Genomic DNA, 27,673 nt, shown 5'->3' with positions numbered 1-27,673 from the left:
GGTCTGAAGCGTGCTATAGATTTCACAGCAGGCGATGTCGCATCGCGATTGGTTATTCCTAGGGGTATGCCGATCTGTCAATACTCGTATTCATTATTGTATCCGTCAATTGACAGTTGATAGTCGGATCGGATAATACTCATGATCGGAAAACACGGAAGTGTTTTTATATAAGTAAGTAGAAGTTGGAGTAATACCTACCTCCCTGCACTTTTATAGACCAAAAAAACTGCAGATTATGATTATCTTTAAAAGAACCGATCTGAGTACTCTTTAAATTGAACTGGTGTAAAAAAAAAAAGAAGAAGCATATCATATCATATCTAAATGATCAGACCCAAATATTGGAGGAGAAGTGATCTGGTAGAGCGAAGCCGAAGCGAAGAAAAAAAAGAGCCAGGATGACAGAGAAATACGGCTTCTCTAAACAGTCAAAGTAACAGGATCAACGTACAGCCCACCCTTCTCTTTACAGACAGGCATAATCGTATCAGGAAAATAGACCATATCCGTTACCTCCTGGCTCAGTTTGACTGAGCAGTGTCTTCACATCATCCTAAAGCCTACTCTCAGCTGAGTTTTTTTTCTTCTCTGAAAACAAGTTTTAACAGGATTCCTAGGACCTTTTCTGAGACGCTTTGTGGATTTGGGCCCTGGGAAATATTAAACACTAATTAACACGTTCTCAGAACACACAAAAATTGTCCAACTTGAGGTTTCTTTATATGTTTATATTTTTATGGACACCTATAACTTTCAGGTGTATGTTCTTCAGAAATCAAACATCTGCATCAACTTTCAAAAAACGTATTGGGAACCAAAACTGGTCAATAAGGCAATAATAAGGGCTAGCTGGAGTCATTTTAGAAGAGAGCCCTGTTTATTATGTTTGCAGTTGAGAGCTTGTACAAGCAAGCCCACACTTTGTTAAACACCACATATTCCATAACAGGACAAAATCCATTAGCATTGCTCCCTTGATGTATCTAATGGCCTAGATATAATTATGGTATAATTTCATCCACCTCCTGCTAGCCATTAGCGTCAGACCACTAAGATCAGTTAGGCTAATAACTAAACACAAAAAAACCTTGCACAGAAATAGAACAAAGCTGAAGGGCTTCAAGTTTGACCTGCTACTGAAAACTGATTGAAACCGGATAGAGGTGAATGACTGAAGTGAATTCATAACTTTGATTAAGGGAAAGGGTTTACCCAAGTCACCAGTTGTGCCCACACTAAATGCATTGTATTTCTTTAGCCAATCTCTTCCTCCCACTCTTATGCCTTTGGAGTTGACCTGGGTAAGTGAGACACTAAAATGTTCTGTGCTGCTCTATTTGTACTTAACCGTCTCAGGCACACAGTCCAGGGCACAAATGGAAAATCAGGTGAATGTTTGTGATTGATAATTATTCACTTACACTACCGGTTAAAAGTTTCAGAACACCTACTCATTCAAGGGGTTTTCTTTATTTGTACTATTTTCTACATTCTAGAATGATAGTGAAGACATCAAAACGATGGAATAACACATATGGAATCATGTAGTAACCAAATAAGTGTTACACAAATCGAAATATATTTTACATTTGAGATTCTTCAAATAGCCACCATTTGCCTTGATGACAGCTTTGCACACTCTTGGCATTCTCTCAACCAGCTTCACCTGGAATACTTTTCCAACAGTCTTGAAGGAGTTCCCACTTACACTGAGCACTTGTTGGCTGCTTTTCCTTCACTCTGCGGTCCGACTCAACCAAATTGAGATGGTTTGGGATGAGGTCGGGGGATTGTGGAGGCCAGGCCATCTGATGCAGCACTCCATCACTCTCCTTCTTGGTCAAATAGCCCTTACACAGCCTGGAGGTGTGTTGGGTTATTGTCCTGTTAAAAAACAAATTATAGTCCCACTAAGCCCAAACCAGATGGGATGGCTGCAGAATGTTGCATAATTCTGTGGTAGCCATGCTGGTTAAGTGTCTCTTAAATTCTAAATAAATCACAGACCGTCTAATGTCCATTGCTTGTGTTTTTTGGCCCAAGCAAGTCTCTTCTTTTTATTGGTGTCCTTTAGTAGTGGTTTATTTGCAGCAATTCGACCATGAAGGCCTGATTCACATAGTCTCCTCTGAACAGTTGATGTTGAGATGTGTCTGTTACTTGAACTCTGAAGCATTTATTTGGGCTGCAATTTCTGAGGCTGATAACTCTAATGAAGTTGTCCTCTTCAGCAGAGGTAACTCTGGGTCTTCCATTTCTGTGGCGGTCCTCATGAGAGCCAGTTTCATCATAACGCTTGATGGTTTTTGTGACTGCACTTATAGAAACTTTATAAGTTCTTGAAATTTTACAGATTGACTGACCTTCATGTCTTAACATAATGATGGCCTGTCGTTTCTTTTTGCTTATTTGAGCTGTTCTTGACATATTACTGGGTATTTTAACAAATAGGGATATCTTCTGTATACCCCCCCCCCCCCCCCCCCCCCCCCCACACACACACACTTTGTCACAACACAACTGATTGGCTCATACACATTAAGAAGGAAAGAAATTCCACAAATGAACTTTTAAGAAGGCACACCTGTTAATTGAAATGCATTCCAAGTGTCTACCTCATGAAGCTGGTTGAGAGAATCCCAAGAGTGTGCAAAGCTTTCATCAAGGCAAAGGGTGGCTATTTGAAGAATCTCAAATATAAAATATATTTTGATTTGTTTAACACATTTTTGGTTACTACATGATTCCATATGGGTTATTTCATAGTTTTGATGTCTTCAGTATTATTCTACAATATAGGCAATAGTACAAATAAAGAAAACCCCTTGAATGAGTAGGTGTTCTGAAACTTTGGACCGGTAGTGTAGGCTAAACCTGAACATTGTTCCTTTGATAGCTCTCGACATTGAGAGTGGTTGATGCTGAGAGTGGTAAAAACAGATTGGATCTGAATACGAAGTGATTTTGAGTTATTAATGCTTTGACTGCCTGGTTAGCCACGCCATCTCATATCAGTTGTTAGTCAAAATTCATGACTGCACATTCACTTCAGACATTTTTCACCATGAACACTATTGTTAACTAAATGTACCCAAATAAAATGCAAAATGTTCCTAATTGTTTGTTTCAGCACACTGTTCATACTCAGAAATGTTTTTAACCACATTGTAAAGACTTCTAAATAGTGATGATTCAGGAATTTAAGGAAAGTCAAGCCTACAATTACCACAAGGACTTTCTCAAAGGTTGCTACAACAGGACCAAACCGGTGCTCTGGGAAATGTCATAACTAATTATATCTAATTAGTTAAGTCATATGAAGTAGTTTAGATTGTGGTTGACAAAAAAATATAAGCTACCCCTTTTCCTCTTCCTGGTTTCATTCATTTTTAATTAAGCAGGCAGATTGGTTACAGCGAGTGTACTTACCCTGGTCAAACAAACAATTCAAGGCAAATTAAACTGATTGAATATGGGATATTAAAAACCAACTGAAAAAACATCTTGGAGGAGAGTGAAAATATATGGTTTGTAATATTTGCTCAGCTGTGACAGTTCATTTGCATGTTCTATTTGTATCTGTGTAACCACCCTGTTTTTTCCTGTACCGTCTCGCTCAAAACCCATTTCTGCTTTTATCGGTTCATTGTTACTTCTCGTTACATTTCAGGTAAGAAAATAATGTGTATTTCAAGGTTACAAATTAGTAGTTAATTTAATATCAAAGAGATGGATATCTTGAGGGCAAATCAAGATATATGTGATACTGTAGGATTGTAAATGCTTTATATGCAGACATTCTTTGGTAAACTAATCATGGAAGCTTACAAATTACAAAACCAACAAAGGCTTCACACTGAAGATGGGACTTGTATTCAGCTTCAAACAGAAAGATGTGGTTAATTGTTGTGTAATATTGCAAGATGGAAAATATTTAGGAAAACAACAATTGCTAAAAACTGCTATTTATAAATGTATCATGAAAGTAATAACGTCTTGTCTACATTGACATTAAGTTAGTGTTGGAGAGCTGTATGAAGGTGACTAAATAATTAATCACCTTGAAGGGTAATATAATATGTTGGGTTGTATCACCTAGGAGAAGGGTATATGACACCCCTGGTAAAAAAAAAAAAAATCCCATTCCGTATCCCTTTCCGTATTTTATCTAGACAGAAGGAAGGAGAGGGGTAGAAAGATGGAGGCAGAATGGAAATGTTGGCTCGAGAAGCAAACCCATGTCTCTCTGAAGCGAGTACAACATGTGGTCCAGAGTTGTTGGTGTTAACCCTCAGCCACACACTGGTGTTAACCCTCAGCCACACACCCGCGCTGGTCTATTACTAATAACAGAGAGCATTGATTTTCCACCCATTGACCACCAACCTTTGAAACCACATTGGCGAGGATTCAAACAAACGTAGATGACCAACATTACACTGCACTCGACTTGTAGAATGTTAATGCTGTGTCGGAAGCAGAAATGCAGTCCAAACGACCAATCAAATAACAAAGCAGTGAACAACTCCATAATGACTGTGATTGTGTTTCTTATTTTTCAGAACCAGAATGGCATCCCAAGGCTGTATTGATCTCATCAAATATTTCCTATTCCTTTTCAATCTCATTTTTGCTGTAAGTTTGATCATTCACTTATTTAAATGTTTATCCTGCTAGACATAAGAACTGTTGCCCAAATTCACTGATAAAAGTACACTCTGTATATTTGAAGGTTGATTGAACTTGCTTGAAGTCTGTTGAAATATCTATTGATAGGTGAAATTAATTCTTAGTTGAGAGATGTATTTATTGTGCAATGAAATGAGATATCACCCTCCCACCAGTGTGTGGGCGCCCTCCTTCTGTCACTTGGGATATGGATAGTCCTTGCTGAGACAAGCTTCTTCAGTGAGTTTCTGTTTTCATCAACCACACCTTACAATGAATGACAATATGTAATATTACATAATGTAATATTTCCACACACAAATATCCTTAAATACAATGATGTATCTGTAGTAATATAGGAATAACATTCCCTGAGATAGTCCTTTTTCATACACTAGGAATTGTCTTTCTGATTCACTTTTGGATCTCATGAACAAAATCACAGTATTTCATTCCTGATGTCCCTCCAAAACATGCTTTTTTTGGTATTTATATTAAGAAATATGAGTTTATTCATTCAAAACAGACAGCCTGTAAGCTACACATTATATTCACAAACTAGTCAAATAATAGGTCTACTTTAACCCCAGATTTGTTTTCAAATTGAGACATGATTGTGCTTTGGTTCGACACTGGTCCAATTCTTATTTCAAAGTTGAGTGCACGGTACAGCTATTACTGCTGGCAACCCATACCAGTATGAGCAACAAGTATCTCAAATTATGTTATTTCCTCTTTTTACAGTGCCTGCCCCTCCCTATATGTCTTTTCCTGTCTTCTCCTATTTTCTGGTCATTGGTGGAAGTGCTACGATGTCGTTGGGCTTCATTGGGTGTCTGGGTGCATTGAAGGAGGTGAAATGCATGTTAGGAATGGTAAGAAATCATTCAAAACAGCTGACAAGCTCTGAGTGCATTTGTAAAAAATCATTTTGTGTGTACATGACAAGATTATTATGGACGAAAGAGCGAGATTTTTTGTATTTGTCAAATGGCACCAAGCATCAATTATCATGTCACCAAACTAAAACCATCAATAATTATTGTAAAGGAGCATCAAGATCATCACTGTGTACTTTCACCACCCTGTGAAGTTGATCATAAATGATTTCATTTGTAGCCTAATAAACTGTACGCTTTCCCGAGTCGTAGTGCAAGGACAACACAACATATGATGGTTATTATAGTGCATTTAGAAAGCATTCAGACCCCTTGACTTTTTCCACTTTTTGTTACGTTACCTTATTCTAAATTTGATTTTTTTAAAATCGTTTTTCCCCTCATGAACTTACACATAATGACAAGCAAAAACTGGTTTTTAGAAATATTTGCAAAACTATAAAAAGAAAAAGTATTCAGACCCATTACTCAGTACTTTGTTTAAGCACCTTTGGCAGCGATTATAACCTTGAGTCTTCTTGGGTATGACGCTACAAGCTAGGCACAACTGTATTTGGGGAGTTTCTCCCATTCTTCTCTGCGGATCCTCCTTAGCTCTGTCAGGTTGGATGGGGAGCGTCGCTGCACAGCTATTTTCAGGTCTCTCCAGAAATGTTTGATCGGGTTCAAGTCTGGGCTCTGGCTGGGCCACTCAAGGACATTCAAAGACTCAAAGTCACTCCTGTTTTATCTTGGCTGTGTGCTTAGGGTTGTTGTCTTGTTGGAAGGTGAACTGTTGCCCCAGTCTAAGGTCCTGAGCACTCTGAAGTATATTTTCATCAAGGAACTCTCTGTACTTTTCTCTGTTCATCTTTCATTCGATCCTGAATAGTCTCCCAGTCCCTTATGTTGAAAAATATACCCACGGTATTATGCTGCCCACACAGGATGTTAGCCGCCTGTACCAATTTATTTCCTTTTACTCTAAAATAGCTTTTTATTATTTAACTGTACCTGCAATAATGGGATTGTATGAATAAAGGAGCAAAATAACTGACTTGTTTTGTTTTTAGTGACATGACTGATAACTTTGACTCATCAGTTCATGGACCAAGTTCTAAAGCATGCATTAAGCATTTTCAGTTTTTTGTAGGAATGGTGCCAAGTTTCCTCCAGATGTGACGCTTGGCATTCAGGCCAAAGAGTTCAATCTTGGTTTCATAAGACCAGAGCATCTTGTTTCTCGTGGTCTGAGTCCTTTAGGTGACTTTTTGAAAACTCCAAGCAGGTTGTCATGTGCCTTTTACTGAAAAGTGGCTTCTGTCTGGCCACTCTACCATAAAGGCCTGATTGGTGGAGGGCTGCAGAGATGGTTGTCCTTCTGGAAGGTTCTCCCATCTCCACAGAGGAACTGTCAGAGTGACCGTCAGGTTCTTGGTCACCTCCCTGATCGAGGCCCTTCTTCCCCGATTCCTCTTGGTGGTTCCAGACTTCTTCCATTTAAGAATGATGGAGGCCACTGTTCTTGGGGACTTTCCATACATTTTTTGGTATACTTCCCCAGATCTGAGCCTCAACCCAATCATATCTTGGTGCGTTATGGATAATTCCTTTGACTTCATGGCTTGCTGGTTGCTCTGACATGCACTGTCATCTGTGGAAACGTATATAGACAGGTGTGTGCCTTTCCAAATCATTTCCAATCAATTGAATTTACCACAGGTGGACTACAATCTAGTTGTAGATGGGTCAATGGAAACAGGATGCACTTGAGCTCAATTTCATAGCAAAGAGTCTGAATATTTATGTAAATAAGGTATTTCTGTTTTTTTTTTAAAACAAAAAAAATCTAAAAACCTGTTTTCACTTTGTCATTACTGTTATGACTTCTATGAATGGTGGGTGGAGGAGTCAAGCGCAGAGAGCAGGTAGTTCCGTACGTGGATATTTTATTCCAATGACAGAGGAAAAACGGACATGCAAAAACACAAGGGCGCATGAAACAACCCGTCCAAATAAACAGGACTAAAACTGTCCGGGAAAATAGAGATCACACTAATCAACCAACACCAATAAACAGAGAACAAGCCCGCACAATACCCAGCGGGCCTAGTGCCCTTAAATAGCCTACAAACTAAACTAAACTCAAAACAGGTGTAACCAATTAGACTCAACTAACAGAAACAAAAGAAAAGGAAATCGATGGCAGCTAGTAGGCCGGCGACGACGACCGCCGAGTGCCACCCGAACAGGAAGAGGCACCATCTTCGGCGGGATTCGTGACAATTACGGGTATTGTGGGTAGATTGATGAGGAAAAATTTATTTAATCCATTCTAGAATAAGGCTGTAACGTAACAAAATGTGGAAAAAGGGAAGGGGTCTGAATAATTTCTGAAAGCACTGTACATCAATATTTGCTGTTATCATCAGGCCTGTCGTGACATTTGTAGAATTTACATTTTACAGAATGCTGATGAAACACTTGCCCTAATGATTTTTATAAACCCTATCCATTCACTCCTACCGTCGGAAATGATTCACATCCCTTGACTTTTTCCAGTTTTTGTTGTGTTATGAGATGTTTCCATCAAATTGACTTGTTGTGGGTAAACGGCTGTGCGTGAGGACGTAGTGCACGTAAAAATAACTTTTGTGGTTAAATTTAACTAAAAAATGCAAGTTAAATGGGTTTGCTTCGCATTTTCAACTGTACTAATGGTTTTGTCACAAAACATTTAACGTTATATAGCAAATGTAAGATGGCACCGGAGCAGAAGGCAGACTTTTTACGTGCCCCGAATCGATTGTATTTTTTTGTTTGTTTATTTGCGTTGTTTGTAACTTATTTATTTACAAATTTTGTACATAATGTTGCTGCTATCGTCTCTTATGACCGAAAAATAACTTCTAGACATCAGGACTGCAATTCCTCACCACGGACTATCAGAATCCTTTTTCTTCTTTCACGACTCTGACGAGCCTGAGGCAGAGAATATACGGCTCCCTAGGGAACAGACCCCAACCCCCGTGATCTGCGTGAAGAGGAGGTGGAGAAAGAGAGGCCGGAGAGCAGGCTGCCTTCTGAGAAGTCGGAGGCGATCGAATAAACCCCCACTTCCCTCAATTCTGCTAACAAACATGCAATCTTTGGACAATAAAATCAACGAGTTACGGGGAAGCTTAAACTACCAACGGGACATTAAAAACTGTAACATCTTATGCTTTACGGAGTTGTGGCTGAACAACGACAATATCAACACACAGCTGGCTGGTTATACGATGTACCGCCAGGGTAGAACAGTGGCGTCTGGTAAGACAAGAGGAGACAGACTAGTATTTTTGTAAATAACAGCTGGTGCATCACATATATTATATCTGGTGCACTAAGATAGCATTGAATTCCGCCATAAGAAAACAAGAAAACGTTCACCCAGAGGCGGCGCTCCTAGTAGCCGGGGACTTTAATGCAGGGTCACTTAAATCAGTTTTAGAAAATTTCTATCAGCATGTTAAATGTGCAACCAAAAACTCTGGACCACCTATACTCCACACACAGAGAAGCATACAAAGCTCTCCCTCACCCTCCATTTGGAAAATCTGACCATAACTCCATCCTCCTGATTCCTGCTTACAAGCAAAAATTAAAGCAGGAAGCACCAGTAATTAGATCAATAAAAAAGTGGTCAGATGAAGCAGATGCTAAACTACAGGACTGTTTTGCTAGCACAGACTGGAATATGTTCTGGGATTCCTCCAATGGCATTGAGGAGTACACCACGTCTGTCATTGGCTTCATCAATAAGTGCATCGATGACGTCGTCCTCACAGTGACCGTACGTACGTACCCCAACCAGAAGCCATGGATTACAGGCAGCATCCGCACTGAGCTAAAGGCTAGAGCTGCCGCTTTCAAGGAGCGGGACTCTAACCCAGAGGCTGATAAGAAATCCCGCTATGCCCTTCGATGAACCATCAAACAGGCAAAGCATCAATACAGGACTAAGATCAAGTCGCACTACACCGGCTCTGACGCTCGTCAGATGTAGCAGGGCTTGCAAACCATTACAGACTACAAAGGGAAGCACAGCCGAGGGCTACCCAGTGACACAAGCCTACCAGATGAGCTAAACTAAGCTCACTTCGAGGCAAATAACACTGAAACATGCATGAGAGCACCAGCTGAACCGGAAGACAGTGTGATCACGCTCTCTGCAGCCGATGTGAGTGAGACCTTTAGACAGGTCAACGTTCACAAGGCCACAGGGCCAGACGATTAACAGGACGTGTACTGTGAGCATGCGCTGACCAACTGGCAAGTGTCTTCACTGACATTTTCAAACTCTCCCTGTCCGAGTCTGTAATACCAACATGTTTTAAGCAGACCACCATAGTGCATGTAACCAACAACACTAAGGTAACCTGCCTAAATGACTACCGACCGTAGCACTCACGTCTGTAGCCATGAAGTGCTTTGAAAGGCTGGTCATGGCTCACATCAACACCATCATCCCAGAAACCCTAGACCCACTCCAATTTGCATACCGCCCCAACAGATCCACTGAGGATGCAATCTCTATTGCACTCCACTCTGCCCTTTCCCACCTGGACAAAAGGAACACCTATGTGAGAATTCTGTTCATTGACTACTGCCCCGCGTTCAACACCATAGTGCCCTGAAAGCTCATCAATAGGCTAAGGAACCATTGGACTAAACACCTCCCTCTGCAACTGGATCCTGGACTTCCTGACGGGCCGCTCCCAGGAGGTAAGGGTAAGTAACCACACATTCGCCCAGCTGATCCTCAACACAGAGGCCCCTCAGGGGTGCGTGCTCATCCCGCACCTGTACTCCCTGTTCACTGATGAGTGCACGGGCAGGCACGACCCCAACACTATCGTTAAATTTGCTGATGACACAACAGTTATAGGCCTGATCACCGACAACAACGAGACAGTCTATAGGGAGGAGATCAGAGAACTGGCCGTGTGGTGCCAGGACAACAACCTCTCCCTCAACGTGATCAAGACAAAAGAGATGATTGTGGACTACAGGAAAAAGAGGACCGAGCACGCCCCCATTCTCATCGACGGGGCTGCAGTGGAGCAGGTTGAGAGCTTTAAGTTCCTTGGTGTCCACATCACCAAGACACTAACATGGTCCCCGCACATTGACTCTGTACCGGCACCCCCATGTATATATTGTTATTTTTACTGCTGCTCTTTTATTACTTGTTACTTTTATCTCTTATTCTTATCCATATATTTTGAGTGGGGGGGGGATTGCACTGTTGGTTAGGGGCTTGTAAGTAAGCATTTTGCTGTAAGGGCTACACCTGTTTTATTCAGCGCATGTAACTAATCAAATTTGATTTGAAATGTGCCCACTCAGGATCATAAAGATTCTATAAAGAACCATTCTCAATCTGAAAGGTTCTCATATTTAAAAACCATACAGGGTTTTTTATTCTGGTCAACCATATTATATTGTTGAAATGTCATCTGTGTTAATTGTCAAGTTGAATCAAGTGAGCTACATCTAGAACAGCTGGGGGTCCCCAAGGACAGAATGGAGAACCACTGACTAATTTAGTCAATGGTTACAAGGCCATACTGGAATATTTTACAAAACATTGTCACTGGCAATATTCATATATAATATGTAATGGCATAAACAACACATTTGATAAACTGAAATGACTCTCACTCACGGTTGCACAAAAGAGCTGTGCGCAAGCCAGGCTCCAAAATATTCTAATGAGCTGCCTCCCCTAAATTTTTAATATTACCAAAAGAGCAAAGAACCTTTTTCTGAACTGTAAAGAAACATTCAAGAGCCCAAAGAGTTCTTTGAGTTGTTATGGTTCCGCATAGAACCACCGCCCTACCCAAAGAACCCCTGAGGAACCCACTTATTTTTATGAACGAAAAAGTACAATTATTTGTATTTGTCAAACGGCAGCCAAGCATCGATTATCATGTCACCAGAATAAGACTTTCAATATTTATTGTAAAGGAGCATCAAGCTCATTACCATGTACTTCACCACCCTGTAAAGTTCATCATAAATTATTTCATCTCTAGCCTAATAATGTTCATGGTTTCCTGAGTCGTAGTGGGAAGACCACACAACATATCATGTGACTCCAAGTTTACTACGATATGATGTGATATATCAACATTTGCCCATAAAAGCGTTTTGTAGACATTTGGAAATTTACTGACAAATTGTCTGTTTCCATCAGGCCTGTCGTGACATTTGTTATCTGACATGTACTTTACTCACATAAAAAGGTTGGATGGAACCTGCTAAACTTAAAATAAACGCTGAGTCTCAAATATCTCCTGTCCCATTCAATAGCCGGGTAATAGCACACATTTCAGCAAATAAATGCCTGTTTCAAAGAAACACCAGGTCTGAATTTGTTATTTATGAGGTTACCATGAATTACCATGAATTGTTTGAGGGTTAATGTTTGATTTGTTATATTAAATAATTCAGTAATGCTTAGACAAATGTTTTTTACTGCCAGTAAGAAACTGCTAGCCATTGGCTGCAATCAGCAGAGAAATGCTAGCTAACTGGGTAGCACAAAAAAAGTTAACAACTTCGGGAGTACAGACACCCAGAAATCGGAAAAAAATGGACAGTCAAAGAGGAGAATAATTATTACGCGAAATTAAAAGTAATTTTTCATCCAAAATAGAGGCATACTAAGACAAAAGAAATAAACACTGTGAGTAAAGGATAACACATTAGTGCAGGAAATGAAGAAATGTACTAAGATGCAGGAAGTGAATGCTGGAATTAAACAAACTATACAAATAAGCAAAAGCTGTGTGGATTAAGGAAATAAACACCTGGCTCAAATAGACGCCTGGCTCTAATAAGCGCCTGTTGTGGTCAGTGATTTAAGGCCTAGCCAGTCTCCAGATCTCAACCCCATAGAAAATCTTTGGAGGGAATTGAAAGTCCGTGTTGCCCAGCAACAGCCCCAAAACATCACTGCTCTAGAGGAGATCTGCATGGAGGAATGGGCCAAAAGACCAGCAACAGTGTGTGAAAACCTTGTGAAGACTTACAGAAAACGTTTGACCTCTGTCATTGCCAACAAAGGGTATATAACAAAGTATTGAGATAAACTTTTGTTATTGACCAAATACTCATTTTCCACCATAATTTGCAAATAAATAAATTCAAAATCCTACAATGTGATTTTCTGGATTTTTTTCTCATTTTGTCTGTCATAGTTGAAGTGTACCTATGATGAAAATTACAGGCCTCTCTCATCTTTTTAAGTGGGAGAACTTGCACAATTGGTGGCTGACTAAATACTTTTTTGCCCCACTGTATGTCCAAACTTGTGTAGGTTACACACACCTAAAACACACACAAATAAATTATGCAGCAGCACATACAAATATGGCAGTGATTGATCTACTCTAACTATTGCTCATCTTTACAGTATTTCTTCCTGCTCTCCATCCTTCTTGCTGCTCAGATTGTGGGAGCGGTTCTGCTCTTCACTCAGAGGACTTCCGTAAGACATTTACCTATGATATTACCTGAGTAACTACGCTTACTTACGTACTTATCTTCACACGAGCCATGTACAATGCTTAAATTCACACGATCCTTGGTGTTATTTGACCATAGTTACACATCACAATCAACAATGACACTATTTAAACTATTAAAATCATGACTGGCACTCAAGATTGTGTTGGTTCACCCTTATTTATGAATTACAAAGATATTCAAAGATTTGTGACAATAAAGATGACTTCCTGAACTAGCTATATATCTATGGTAAATCATTTGTCTCCCTATGACCAGGTTTCCGTTTTTTCTCCGCTTGCCACATTTCACATTTGCAATTGAGTAATTTAGCCGAAGCTCATACATCCCCCGTGGGAATACGAACCCACAACCCTGGCAATGGAAGTGCCATGCTCTACCTACTGAGCCACTGCTAGGAGCAAGTCAAATACGTACGCATTTCATAATGATGTGACAATCATCAATGCAGGGAGATTTTGAAAATAATATTGTTGCCTAAAAGGGACACTGCTATTATATCTAATTCCACAGCGTCACATTCTGTGTATGCGATAGCCGAGTTTTTCTCGGGGTGTGCCACGAAAGTAAAACCTCTTTTGTTACCTGGTGAATGGGTTGAAAGGGAACCTTGTAAGTCGATATCAGTGGGTATGTTATTTACACAATAGTTGGAGTGACTTTTGAAAGGCATCTCATTTCTTTTTCACACATTTTGTTCTAGTTTGAAAGCAAAGTCGAAGAGCATGTCCTTCATCTCATTGCATCATTTGGCAAGAATGAATCCAACTATCTGAACTTTGAGAAGACTCTGGACTACGTTCAGCAGGAGGTAATACATGCAGTAGTATACACTGCCAGTTGGTCATTTGTCCTTTGGATGAGATGTTGAACTGAGGTATTGAGGAATAGGGGTGTTAACCCCGATGTCCTGGCTAAATTCCCAACCTGACCACGTATTGTCATGGCCACCAAATCACCCCCTGATTCCTAATTGGCTTAAATCCCTTCTCACCTCTCCACTGTGAAAGCTAACGTATGGTGAGCTTTCTGTCTTAAAATGGCTGCTGAGGCATCACCCTAGTGGGTGCTGAACATTGGTTAAGGATGAGATGCGTTTCCACCATACGTTAATGTAAAGTGCTTTAAGCATCTGGAATAACACTCAATACATTCAGTCAGTTAACTATGATTATCAATTGGAATGGATCAACCTAATTCTTTAAGAGTCATGGTTTGTTTGGATAGTTCCCTATGCATGCTCCAAATATTATCAAAACTACAACAAACAAATCTTAAAACTTTAAACTGAGTTGCTACTGACGCTTGGATGTGTGTGAATTCATTTTGAGAGGTCATCTATGATAGAATCTAGTTCAATTAAATGTAGGCCGGGATTCAAACCCACACAGATTATTGCTATTGCACTTGACTTGTAGAATGTTTATGCTGTGTAGGAGGTGTAACCACAGTAACAGTAATTAAACCTCCACAAAGCCCACTTCAACATAGGTGTCTTCTAACTTGATGCATGATTTCATTTCCATGTGAATGAAGTGATTTATATAATGAAGTTGGATCATCGATGTTTGAATTTGGCATATAACACATTTGTGATCTAAGAAATCATTTAAGAACAGGTACGGTTTGCTGATGCGCGACCCAATGGCAATTTCCACCATGGAAAGTTACGTCCGAATCAGGATTGCAGTGTGTCAAGTGCAGTACGATGGTCAGTTGTCTGCATGGTTTGAATCCCGCCTTAGACTTTGAAAGAGTGTTAGATTAAGCATTATCTCCTTCTCTTACAACCGTGCAGATTCATTGTTGTGGATGGACAGGACCAAAGATATGGGTGGAGGCACCCTGCTCCTGTTACCACCCCATCAATAACACCCAGAATGCCTCCAATTCTTATGAAATGTGTGACTGCAATGGCATCCGGCCTTTTTCAAATTACACAATGTGTGACATCTATCAAAAAGTAAGTGGTCCTGACTCATGGCATTACTTCAAATGTGTTACATTTGATATAACACATTTTTTTTAAAGGCCAGCAAACTTGTATGTTGTTTTCATTTGTATGTGATCTATTTCTGGTCCCAAGCACCCTTTTTGACTTGTTTAAAGAAGAGGATTTAGAGTTAAGCACATTCTCTACCTTAACTGAGAAGTTTGATATTTCCTGGTATTTTACTGATTGCTTTAACTTCTCTGTTACAGGGGTGCAGAGAGAGTATTAGAGAGTGGTTGGACGAGAATATGCTCATTATTTTTGCCGTGCTACTTGCTGTGATGGCGGTGGAGGTAAATTGGATAATCTCATCTCAACTTGACAAACCGGGTCAGAAATCACAATATTCTAAACCCAAAGTATTCTCACAGGAAAGTTAGTTGTAATCAAAATGGTTAGAATCATTAAGAAGAAACACATGTTTAGAGGTCAGGGGCTTTCAGTTTCAGTGAATGGTCATATTGACCCTCCATAGGTGGTCTGAGAATGTGTATATCCTCACAACATAGTCGTTCCCGTAGTATTTGTATTTATTATGGATCCCCGCTACCTGCTGCCAAAGCAGCAGCTACTCTTCCTGGGGTCCAGCAAAATTAAGGCAGTTTATACAATTTTAAAACATTACAATACATTCACAGATTTCCCAACACACTGTGTGCCCTCAGGCCCCTACTCCACCACTACCACATATCTACAGTACTAAGTCCATGTGTATGTATAGTGTGTATGTTATCGTATGTGTGTGTGTGTGTGTGTGTGTGTATATGCATGTGTCTGTGCCAATGTTTGTGTTGCTTCACAGTCCCCGCTGTTCCATAAGGTGTATTTTTATCTGTTTTTTAAATCTAATTTTACTGCTTGCTTCAGTTACTTGGTGTGGAATAGAGTTCCATGTAGTCATGGCTCTATGTAGTACTGTGTGCCTCCCATAGTCTGTTCTGGACTTGGGGACTGTGAAGAGACCACTTGTGGCATGTCTTGTGTGGTATGCACAAAACAGTAGGTACACACAAAACAAGGGTTGTTTGGGAAGGGTGATGGCTCTATGTGGAACCATGCTGACCCAAAGAACCCTTGGAGCCCTTCAATGCTTCTTTGCAGTTCAGAAAAGGGTTATTTCCTCTTTTAGTGAGCATTTAAATGTAGGGGTGGTGGCTCATTAGAATAATTTGTGGCATGGTTTAGACACAACTTTTTTTGTGCAACCGTGAGTGAGAGAGAGTCATTCCAGTTGAGTTAATCTGTTGTGTTATGCTAAATCATGTTATATATGACTATTGCTAGTGAAGGTGTATTGTGAAAGACCCAAGCATGGCTTTGGGTCAGTTGTGAATGGTTTACTAACTTAAGTCAGTAGTTCTCAATTCTCTCCTCAGGGGGACCCCCTGCTATTTCAGAGCTAACACACATGATTCAACTTGTTAATAAACAACAATACAACCTATAGAATTTGAACAATATAATATGGTTATGAAACCAGAATTAAACAGCCTGTATGGTTCTACAAAGAACCTTTGATATTGAGAAAAGTTCTTAATGAAACCATTCTCCATAAAGGATAAGTAAAGAACCATAAAAAAGGGTTGTAACCATAGCAGAACCCTATTTTTTTGGTTCTATATAGAACCTTTTTTTAATGGCTCTTTATAGAAGCTTATTAAATGGTTCTTTATAGCACCATTCAGGTTCCATTTAGAACCTGATGAGCATGGTTCCTTATAGAACAAATAAAAATATAGTTACAAGCAAACTAACCTTTATTTGGCACTCTATAGAACCATTTGTTTTTAGTGTGTACTAGGGAAGCTTTAACAACCACACCACTTACTGTAACCACTCCTATGGTGGAGCAATCATACTGTTAGAGTTTTGTTTAAATGCACCATGAGAAGACCAGTAGTGACCCTTATAAATAAGAGTTGTCCACGCTTTGTGTCTTTGTCTCCATGTTCTCAACCCAGTGTCTCCAATGGGTGTGTCTCCTGGTTCTTTGTTGTTTGAGTTGTACTCCATGTCCATGTTGTCATCCCTCAAAGACTGAAGGCAGGCACTTTCAACTTTCCAGGTCTGTCATGTTTTTGTGTAGTGGTGATGCAGTAAAAAATACAACATTTAAAAAACGACATATGTACACTAGCGTTCAAAAGTTTGAGGTCACTGTTTTTGAAAGAAAAGCACTTTTTTTTGTTCATTAAAATAACATAAAATGGATCAGAAGTACAGTGTAGACACTGTTAATATTGTAAATGACTGTTGTAGCTGGAAACAGATGATTTTTTATGGAATATCTAGCCTTCATTTCTCAGAACAAGAATAGATTGACGAGTTTCAGAAGAAGTTGGTCATTTTGAGCCTGTAATAGAACCCACAAATGCTGATGCTCCAGATACTCAATTAGTCTAAAGAAGGCCAGTTGTATTGCTTCTTTAATCAGGACACAGTTTCCAGCTGTGCTAACATAATTGCAAAAGGGTTTTCAATTTGCCTTTTAAAAATATAAACTTGGATTAGCAAACACAACGTGCCATTGGAACACAGGAGTGATGGTTGCTGATAATGGGCCTCTGTATGCCCATGTAGATATTCCATTAAAAATCTGCCGTTTCCAGCTACAATAGTCATTTACAACATTAATTAACAATGTCTACACTGTATTTCTGATCAATTTTATGTTATTTTAATGGACAAAGAATGTGCTTTTCTTTCAAAAACAAGAACATTTCTAACTGACCCCAAACTTTTGAACGGTAGTGTACATATTTATATATGCTGTATAATTCCTAATGAAAGTTTACACACACTTTGCACAGTTCTCCCATTTTGCTGCCGTAAATTAAAATCTAAAAAAGGATTAAGTAAAACAAAATCCCACTGATCTACACAACTTACTCCACATTCTTAAATACCATTTTATAAATTAAAAATGAAAAAATAAGTAAAAGATGACTCGATTGACACAGCAAATTTGAGATCAGAATTGTAATGTCCACATCGTTCTATTGAACACTTTCTTAGAAATTAAGTGCCCCACAGAAATAGTTTTAAACAAAAATCTTTCAGTGTTCACAAACTCACACCCCTAGAGTGTTGGTCCCTAACACCGCGGGTGTTGCAAATTCCGACTTAAATGAACGCTTTATTAGAGTTGACGCTGACACACTTTTTTACTGTTAGGAAATAACACACGCAGTTTTACACAGCTTGTTTTAATACTGCAGGTTGTAAAGTCACATTTGCATAATTGTGCAGCTGTTAAACAAAACTCTATCCCCAGGTTAAGTCTTCAGAAGACTGGGGCATGTTTTCCTCTAAGTTTTTACCTGGACTTTGTTCCTTCCATATTTATTTTTTCCTGTTGGTGACAAGCAGACCCATAACAAGATGCTGCCACCACAATACTTGAAAACACATAGGGTTTCACTCTGATGTGTTGTATTGGATTAGACCCAAACCTGAAGTTGTCATTTAGGCCAAAAAGTGAATTTATTGGCCATGTTGTCTTGCAGTATTATGGGCATTGTTGCAAACAGGATGAATGATTAACTTTGTCATATAGGCCAGTAATGTGGAGTGAATGCAATGTTGTTGATCCATGCACAGCTCTTTCACCTCAGCCATTACATTCTGTGGCTGTTTTAAAATTATCTTAAGCATCATAGTGATATCCCTGAGCAGTTTCCATTATCTCCCGCAGCTCATTTAGGAAGGATGGCCAGATCTTTTCAGTGTCTGGATGATATGATACACCATCCACAGATGAATTACCATACTGAAAGGGATATTCAGTGGGATATTTTATTTGACCTCCCCTGATCTATTCCAAACTAAATGTATCCCATACATACTTGCAAGGCTCATTGGTGGCTCTGAGGTTGTATGTACAGTATGAGTTATTCTTAAATCATGACAACTACTACTTCTGATAACATATGGACTTCATTCAACAAATTGTGTGATTTTGTTTCTGAAAATATTATCACCTGAACATATCTAGAAGTGCCACAGCAATGGGTGGGAAGACCTTTTCAAAAAGCACTTATTTGTTTTATTCATTTCGGAACATTTCTATAGTTTTTAGATCAGTGGAAGAAAACCCCAGTTGAATCCCTTTTTAGATTGGAATTTAAGGCAGCCAAATGTGAAAATTGTGCCAGGGTGTGTAAACTTTGAATAGGCACTGTATGTAACGGTTGAATTTCAGATTATGTTTAAAATTAATAATCTTTCTGAATCATTTAACTCCCTCCAGTGATATTTATATGGAATATTGGCAAGGTATATTTTGAATGCTTTCATTTTTCATGGTTTGATGTTACATTATAGAGACTGAGAGCCAAAGTGGCATTGCATTGTTCCTGCCCAAGGGCCTTTTCTGCCCTGTGTTTTACAGAATCATTTATTTGATTTTCAAATAGTTAGATAGTATGTCTGAGTCCAAAATGGCAGGGTATGATGACAACACTTTGTCCCTCAATGTGGTGCAGTGTAATCTTAGTGTGTGCTTTGAATAACTGTTTTGTTAAAATAGTGGCATTTAATTAAAAAGGTTTGATCAGGCATTAACAATATTCTTCTGACAGAGCAAAGATTTAAAAAATAGTGTCTCGAAATTCATTGGACCAATGAATGATATATGACAAAATGTAAGACATATTCAGTGCGTATCATAAGTAAGTATTCTCCCGTTGGATTTTATCCCATTTTGTTGACTTACAAAGTGGGATTGAAATACAGAATATTTCATTGTGATTTGTCATTGATCTACACATAATACTCCATAATGTCAAAGTGAAAAGAAGATTCAACACATTTTCACAAATTAAAATATTGTTGTTGCATCAGTATTCATCACCTTTGTTTAGGCAAGCCTAAAATAGTTCAGAAGTAAAACTTGGTGTGACAGATCACATAATAAGTTACATGGTCTCAATCTGTGTGAAATAATAGAGGTTGATATGAATTTTGAATGACTACACCTTCCTCTGTCCCCGATTGAACAACATCTGTAAGGTCCTTCAGTCAAGTATTGAATTTAAGCACAGATTCAATTACAAAGACCAGGGAGCTTTTCGAAAGCCTCAAAGAAAGGCAGTGATTGGTACATGGTTAAAATGAACAAATCAGACACTGAATATCTCTTTAAGCATGGCCAAGTTAACAATTATGCTGTGGATGATAGGGATGGTGCAAGGTTTCCTCCAGATGTGACGCTTGGCATTCAGGCCAAAGAGTTCAATCTTGGTTTCATCAGATCAGAGAATCTTGTTTCTCATGGTCTGAGACCTATATGGGCCTTTTGGCAAACTCCAAGCAGGCTGTCATGTGCTTTTTACTGAGGAGTGGCTTCCGTCTGACCACTCTAACATAAAGGCCTGATTAAGTGCTGCAGAGATGGTTGTCCTTCTGGAAGGTTCTCCCATCTCCACAGAGGAACTCTGGAGCTCTGTCGGTGTGACTATCTGGTTCTTGGTCACCTCCCTGACCAAGGCCCTTTTCCCCCGATTGTTCAGTTTGGACGGTTTGCCAGCTCTAGGATGAGTCTTGGTGGTTCCAAACTTCTCCCATTTAGGAATGATGGAGGCCACTGTGTTCTTGGGGACCTTCAATGATGCAGACACTTTTTGGTACCCTTCGCGGATCTGTGCCTCAACAAAATCTTGTTTCGGAGATCTACGGACAATTCCTTTGACCTCGTGGCTTGGTGTTTGCTCTGACACTGTCAATTGTGAGACCTTATATAGAGAGGTGTGTGCCTTTCCAAATCATGTCCAATCAATTGAATTTACCACAGGTGGCCTCCAATAACATTGTAGAAACATCTCAAGGATGATCAATGGAAACATGAAGCACCTGAGCTCAATTTCGAGTCTCATAGCAAGGACTATGAATAATTATGTAAATAAGATATTTCAGTTGAAAATGTTTTGGTTTTTTTTAACTGTTTTTTCTTTGTCATTATGGGGTATTGTGTGTAGATTGATGATGGAAAAACATTATTTAATCCATTTCAGAATTAGGTTGTAACCTAACAAAATGTGGAAAAAGTAAATTGGTCTGAATACTTTCCGAATGCACTGTAAAGTCCTTTTTACATCAGCAGATGTCACAACGTGTTTATACAGAAACCCAGCCTCAAACCCCAAACAGCAAGCAATGCAGATGTAGAAGCACAGTGGCTAGGGAAAACTCACTAGAAAGGCAGGAACATAGGAAGAAACCTAGAGAGGAACCAGGCTCTGAGGGGTGGCCAGTCCTCTTCTGGCTGTGCCAGGTGGAGATTATAAGAGTACATGGCCATTTAGGCCAGATTGTTTTTCAAGATGTTCAAATGGTCATAGCTGACCAGCAGGGTCAAATAATAATCACAGTGGTTGTAGAGGGTGCAACAGGTCAGGACCTCAGGTGTAAATGTCAGTTGTCTTTAGTTTTTTACATTTGCCAGGTCAAGGTTTGACTTTTTCAGGAGAGGCGTTTTACTGCCACTTTTAGTGGGTCTGGTACAAATCCGGAGGATAGGGAGCTGTTTATTATGTTCAACATAGGAGGGCCAAGCACAGGAAGTAGCTCTTTCAGTAGTTAAGTCGGAATAGGGTCCAGTAGGCAGCTGGAAGGTTCAGAGGCCATGACTATTTTTGTGAATGTGTAAGGAGATATAGAATTCAAAAACTTGAGTGTCTCCATTGATCTTAGGTCCTGGCATTCTGCGAATCCTCAGGACAACTGAGTTTTGGAGAAATACACAGATTGAAAGAGGAGTCCGTAATTTGCTTTCTAATGAAAATTATATTTTAGAATATACTTTAGAAGTGTTTAATGATTATTATTTTATAAACTGTCCAATTAAATCAATTTAAATCCCACTTTGTAACACAGTAAAATGTGAAGAAATCCAAGGGGGATGAGTACTTACGATACCTACTGTAATATCAAAAAATCTGATTGATTGATCTAATATGTTGGTCAGAATTTGTCCACATGGTTTTTATAAAGATGTATATAGATCAGGGGTGGGGAAAAACGTTTTGACTCACTGTTGAATTTCTGAATCCCAAAGTGGCCCCCAAATTATCTCCCATCTATGATGCTCATGTGCAAATAGGTTATGCATGTATATGTTAATGATTCTCTCTCTCTCTCTCTCTCTCTCTCTCCAGCTATGTGGTATGACCCTTTCGATGTGTCTGTATAGATGGACCAGCCTGGATTACAGCATGCTGATGCAATACTCAAAGTAGGACAGAGTGCTGCATAAACATCTGTGAATGATATAATTGGTGTTTCTATGTTTATAAAGCGAAATAAAAAATAGATAGTTGCATTATTCATTGTTAAAATTTGAGTGTACTTAATTAATCGATTGCTTTGATATAACCCCTTCATTCTTGATAATTTCTTCATTCTTCATCACTTTATTTTTTGTATTGATACATTACATTGCTGTGTCTATTACTACTATTTCATAACCATAAGTGCTTCAAGACAAGCAAGTACGCACATTTACTTCGGTTAATGTGCTTTTGTAGTTTATAGCTAAATTCATCGCAGATTATAGAAGCTTCAAATCATGCATCAGTGGTAGTAGTATTGATGGTAGAAGTAGTAAAGGTTTTAATAGGGTTTTCAGAGGCTATGTGTTAGCTATAGTGACCTATTTTGGGCTGGTTTGTAAGTACTATATCATCATAAGCCGTAGAATGTTTTTTAAGCTCTCAAAATTTGGAACATTCTGAATGTTTGTGGCAGTGATTTCAGTTCAGAATGTTGAAGATTGCATTCCGCCATTAAAATGTATGGGATACAACAAGCTTTATAGTTTATGGAATATGAATGGTAGCAAAAAGCTGTGTTGAATCAATTTTAGTTGAATCAGTCTCCACATTTCAACGTTGGGTTGGTGTTTGCAGCTTTGAAGCCTATAGAGATTTAAACACATTTAATATGGTTATCGTTCAAAAAGTACAATCGTATCAAAAATAATTTGAAAAACATTGTAAGTTGAGTTAGTCTGCACATGTTAACGTTGGGTTGGTGTTAGTATCTGAAATGGATCAAGAGCAGTGTTGAATCCACATTTTGCCTTAGAAGTGTATGGAGCTTTTATGCTAGTTTAAAATGTTTATATTTCAAAAGTACAAATAGCATCACAATCTTTTGACAAGCAATCTAAGTTGAGTCAATTTGAACATGCCAACATTGGTTTGGTGTTTGTAGATTTAACTGTTCAAGAGAATTAGCGAATCCAAATACTTCCCATTCAAGCCTATGGGGCTTTTATGAACATTAAAAATGGTTCTAGTTAAAAAAGTATCAATGGTATCAAAAAGCTTTATACAAGCACACCATTATAAACCGGTCTGTACGTTTGAATGGCGTTTCTAGTGAAGCCCTTTCATGCAGTCAAATGACCTAGTGGCTTCATGGGTGGAATGTTAATCATATTCTTCATAATTTCATAATTAATAAACATTATTTTTTTGAAGATGCAGAAAATCCGGTGTTTCTATGTTAAACAGTTTTGTTATATTTCAGTGTTCTGTCAGGTATATCAAGTTTAATATTAGGATGCAAACTAAAAATGTAAAACATTTCAACACTATATCTGACATGTTACAAGTGTCTTCTTTTTATTTAGCCAATAACCATGCCTGTGAGGTATATACTTTTGTTTCAAAGTAAAGTTGTTTAAGACTACCAAGAAAGACTCTGATTTAGCCGATGTTGGGATTTGTTTCCTTGTCAATCATTGGCTCATTGGTGAAATTAGCATTATGTCAATATCTTTAATGAAATCATTCAAAACCTTTATTAATGCAATTGCAGACAGAAGTTGACAACAGGAACATTATTACGCATGTTTCCAAGTAAGTTCTGTATCAAAGAAAATGTCCCATGTTATTTTATTAAACCCGAAGTCCAGCCCTAGTGATGTCACTGCCTACGTCATTACCTTCTACTCATGAGACCAAAACCATGCCAACACAGCTATATAAACAATACTTTTAGTGTTATCTAAAATCATAGGAGTAAATGTCCAAGTTGATTTATAGTGGAATGTCTGACTAGTCTCCTATCTCTTACACTCCCCTGCAGAGTTCTGTCTTCACAGTCACACATTTCTCAGACAGTTTCTTCATAAGAGGCAGAGAGCCTAGAAAAGGACTGTGGAACAATATTAAACCTCATAATGTATATATATTGTTAATCTGTTGTCTAGGACCCTATAAATGTAAGGAGGGCGGGGTCTTATAACCCCTCCCCTTCTATTAATACAACATAAGCATAATCAATTATTCTAATACATTAAACATTTGGTAGAGCCCCAATCATGACCCCTAGGTGAACCTCTAACACCCACTGCAGTAAAAGATAAAATGATTGAAGACTAGTTATGACCAGAATATTTACCATTCATGTCTATGGCCATTGAAATGCATAGGGATTTATGCAAATATGGTTGTAGTGTGAAAAGTACAAGTAGTATCAAATAATTGTATTCAATCAACCTGATCAGTGGCAGTATTGGTGTTTTAAAGTTGTTTTGGTGTTAGTAGCTTTTATGGTTTTGGCGCTACAGGTAGCAGTGGAAGGAGAATAAGAAGAAGACGAAGTATGAACAATTTCCAAAGTTCAGCAAGCACGCCTGATAAATGCACTATAAATAAAGTCCACCATTTTGTCCCTAATCTTCTGTGGCTTAACTATTGTTCCAATTTTTTTGCTCTGATTGTAAAATGCACACATGCTGCATGCTGCTCTCTGCTGGCTACATGCTGCTGTCTGCTTGCTGCTGGCTGCTTTCTGCTGGATGCTTTCTGCTGGCTGCATGCTGCTGGCTGCTTTCTGCTGGCTGCTTGCTGCTGGCTGCATGCTGCTGGCTGCTTTCTGCTGGCTGCTTTCTGCTGGCTGCATGCTGCTTTCTGCTGGCTGCATGCTGCTTTCTGCTGGCTGTTTTCTGCTGGCTGCTTTCTGCTGGCTGCTTTCTGCTGGCTGCTATCTGCTGGCTGCTTTCTGCTGGGTGTTTTCTGCTGGCTGCATGCTGCTGGCTGCATGCTGCTGGCTGCATGCTGCTTTCTGCTGGCTGCTTTCTGCTGGCTGCATGCTGCTGGCTGCTTTCTGCTGGCTGCTTTCTGCTGGCTGCTTTGCTGCTGGCTGCATGCTGCTTTCTGCTGGCTGCATGCTGCTGGCTGTTTTCTGCTGGCTGCTATCTGCTGGCTGCTTTCTGCTGGCTGCTTTCTGCTGGCTGCATGCTGCTTTCTGCTGGCTGCATGCTGCTTTCTGCTGGCTGCATGCTGCTTTCTGCTGGCTGCTTTCTGCTGGCTGCTGCTGCTGCTTTCTGCTGGCTGCTGGCTGCTTTCTGCTGGCTGCATGCTGCTTTCTGCTGGCTGCATGCTGCTGGCTGCATGCTGCTTTCTGCTGGCTGCATGCTGCTTTCTGCTGGCTGCTTTCTGCTGGCTGGATGCTGCTGGCCACTTTCTGCTGGCTGCATGCTTCTGGCTGCTTTCAGCTGGCTGCTTTCCGCTGGCTGTTTTCTGCTGGCTGTTTCCTGCTGGCTGCATGCTGCTGGCTGCATGCTGCTTTCTGCTGGCTGCATGCTGCTGGCTGCTTACTGCTCGCTGCTTTCTGCTGGCTGCATGCTGCTGGCTGCATGCTGCTTTCTGCTGGATGCATGCTGCCTTCTGCTGGCTGCATGCTGCTGGCTGCTTTCTGCTAGCTGCTTTCTGCTGGCTGCATGCTGCTTTCTGCTGGCTGCTTTCTGCAGGCTGCTTTCTGCTGGCTGCATTCTGCTGGCTGCATTCTGCTTTCTGCTGGCTGCTTTCTGCTATCTGCTGGCTGCTTTCTGCTGGCTGTTTTCTGCTGGCTGCATGCTGCTTTCTGCTGGCTGCTTTCTGCTGGCTGCTATCTAATGGCTGCTTAATGCTGGCTGCTTTCTGCTGGCTGCTTTCTGCTGGCTGCATTCTGCTGGCTGCTTTCCGCTGGCTGCATGCTGCTGGCTGCTTTCTGCTGGCTGCATGCTGCTGGCTGCTTTCTGCTGGCTGCATGCTGCTTTCTGCTGGCTGCTTTCTGCTGGCTGCTATCTGCTGGCTGCTTTCTGCTGGCTGCTTTCTGCTGGCTGCATGCCGCTGGCTGCTTTCTGATGGCTGCTATCTGCTGGCTGCTTTCTGCATGCTGCTTTCTGCTGGCTGCATGCTGCTTTCTGCTGGCTGCATGCTGCTGGCTGCATGCTGCTGGCTGCTTTCTGCTGGCTGCTATCTGCTGGCTGCTTTCTGCTGGCTGCATGCTCTCTGCTCGCTGCATGCTCCTGGCTGCATGCTGCTGGCTGCTTTCTGCTGGCTGCTTTCTGCTGGCTGCATGCTGCTGGCTGCTTTCTGCTGGCTGCTTTCTGCTGGCTGCTTTCTGCTGGCTGTTTTCTGCTGGCTGCATGCTGCTTTCTGCTGGCTGCTTTCTGCTGGCTGCTTTCTGCTGGCTGCATGCTGCTTTCTGCTGGCTGCTTTCTGCTGGCTGCTATCTAATGGCTGCTTAATGCTGGCTGCATGATGCTGGCTGCTTTCCGCTGGCTGCATGCTGCTGGCTGCTTTCTGCTGGCTGCATGCTGCTTTCTGCTGGCTGCTTTCTGCTGGCTGCTATCTGCTGGCTGCTTTCTGCTGGCTGCTTTCTGCTGGCTGCTCTCTGCTCGCTGCATGCTCTCTGCTCGCTGCATGCTGCTGGCTGCATGCTGCTGGCTGCTTTCTGCTGGCTGCTTTCTGCTGACTGCATGCTGCTGGCTACTTTCTGCTGGCTGCTTTCTGCTGGCTGCTATCTGCTGGCTGCTTTCTGCTGGCTACTTTCTGCTGGCTGCATGCTGCTTTCTGCTGGCTGCTTTCTGCTGGCTGCTTTCTGCTGGCTGCATGCTGCTGGCTGCAGGCTGCTGGCTGCTTTCTGCTGGCTGCTTTCTGCTGGCTGCATGCTGCTGGCTGCTGGCTGCTTTCTGCTGGCTGCTACTCTAATGGCTGCTTAATGCTGGCTGCTTTCTGCTGGCTGCATGCTGCTGGCTGCTTTCTGCTGGCTGCATTCTGCTGGCTGCTTTCCGCTGGCTGCATGCTGCTGGCTGCTTTCTGCTGGCTGCATGCTGCTTTCTGCTGGCTGCATGCTGCTTTCTGCTGGCTGCTTTCTGCTGGCTGCTATCTGCTGGCTGCTTTCTGCTGGCTGCTTTCTGCTGGCTGCATGCCGCTGGCTGCTTTCTGATGGCTGCTATCTGCTGGCTGCTTTCTGCATGCTGCTTTCTGCTGGCTGCATGCTGCTTTCTGCTGGCTGCATGCTGCTGGCTGCTGGCTGCATGCTGCTGGCTGCTTTCTGCTGGCTGCTATCTGCTGGCTGCTTTCTGCTGGCTGCATGCTCTCTGCTCGCTGCATGCTCTCTGCTCGCTGCATGCTCCTGGCTGCATGCTGCTGGCTGCTTTCTGCTGGCTGCTTTCTGCTGACTGCATGCTGCTGGCTGCTATCTGCTGGCTGCTTTCTGCTGGCTGTTTTCTGCTGGCTGCATGCTGCTTTTTCTGCTGGCTGCTTTCTGCTGGCTG

General features: G+C 40.8%; 2 protein-coding genes across 3 annotated transcripts; one reads left to right on the top strand and one right to left on the bottom strand.

The window, feature by feature from the left end:
• Positions 1-149: 149 nt before the first annotated feature.
• LOC139376462 (CD37 molecule) lies at positions 150-24,042 on the top strand. Of its 2 annotated transcripts, none has more exons than XM_071119082.1 (9): positions 150-174; positions 4,566-4,638; positions 4,848-4,911; positions 5,416-5,546; positions 13,015-13,089; positions 13,831-13,938; positions 14,926-15,090; positions 15,330-15,413; positions 22,275-24,042. In XM_071119082.1, the coding sequence occupies exons 2-9, from the start codon at positions 4,573-4,575 to the stop codon at positions 22,353-22,355; spliced, it is 774 nt and encodes a 257-aa protein (XP_070975183.1). In that variant the 5' UTR covers positions 150-174; positions 4,566-4,572; the 3' UTR covers positions 22,356-24,042. The 2 variants fall into 2 exon arrangements, with proteins under 2 accessions (XP_070975183.1, XP_070975182.1); XM_071119081.1 differs by lacking the exon at positions 150-174 and adding an exon at positions 3,592-3,673.
• LOC139377109 (prophage side tail fiber protein homolog StfR-like) lies at positions 22,987-26,159 on the bottom strand. Its single transcript, XM_071120137.1, has 2 exons — positions 25,511-26,159; positions 22,987-23,033 (listed from the first exon to the last, which is right to left on the bottom strand). The coding sequence occupies exons 1-2, from the start codon at positions 26,157-26,159 to the stop codon at positions 22,987-22,989; spliced, it is 696 nt and encodes a 231-aa protein (XP_070976238.1).
• Between the last annotated feature and the right edge of the window lie 1,514 nt (positions 26,160-27,673).

Source organism: Oncorhynchus clarkii, chromosome 20, assembly GCF_045791955.1.
Source record: "Oncorhynchus clarkii lewisi isolate Uvic-CL-2024 chromosome 20, UVic_Ocla_1.0, whole genome shotgun sequence".
In the NCBI taxonomy this organism is placed as follows: Eukaryota; Metazoa; Chordata; class Actinopteri; order Salmoniformes; family Salmonidae; genus Oncorhynchus; species Oncorhynchus clarkii.
Note: the sequence above shows the minus strand (reverse complement) of the source record. Positions and strands in the feature narration are given on the sequence as shown.

Coding starts and splice junctions, on each gene's coding strand:
- LOC139376462 (XM_071119082.1), top strand. CDS start 4,573: ATGGCATCCCAAGGCTGTATTGATCTCATCAAATATTTCCTATTCCTT. Junction 13,939..14,925: donor TGGACTACGTTCAGCAGGAG/GTAATACATGCA, acceptor ACAACCGTGCAG/ATTCATTGTTGTGGATGGAC. Junction 15,091..15,329: donor TGTGTGACATCTATCAAAAA/GTAAGTGGTCCT, acceptor TCTCTGTTACAG/GGGTGCAGAGAGAGTATTAG.
- LOC139377109 (XM_071120137.1), bottom strand. CDS start 26,159: ATGCAGCCAGCAGAAAGCAGCCAGCAGCATGCAGCCAGCAGAAAGCAG. Junction 23,034..25,510: donor AAAGCAGCATGCAGCCAGCA/GCATGCAGCCAG, acceptor AAATCTCTATAG/GCTTCAAAGCTGCAAACACC.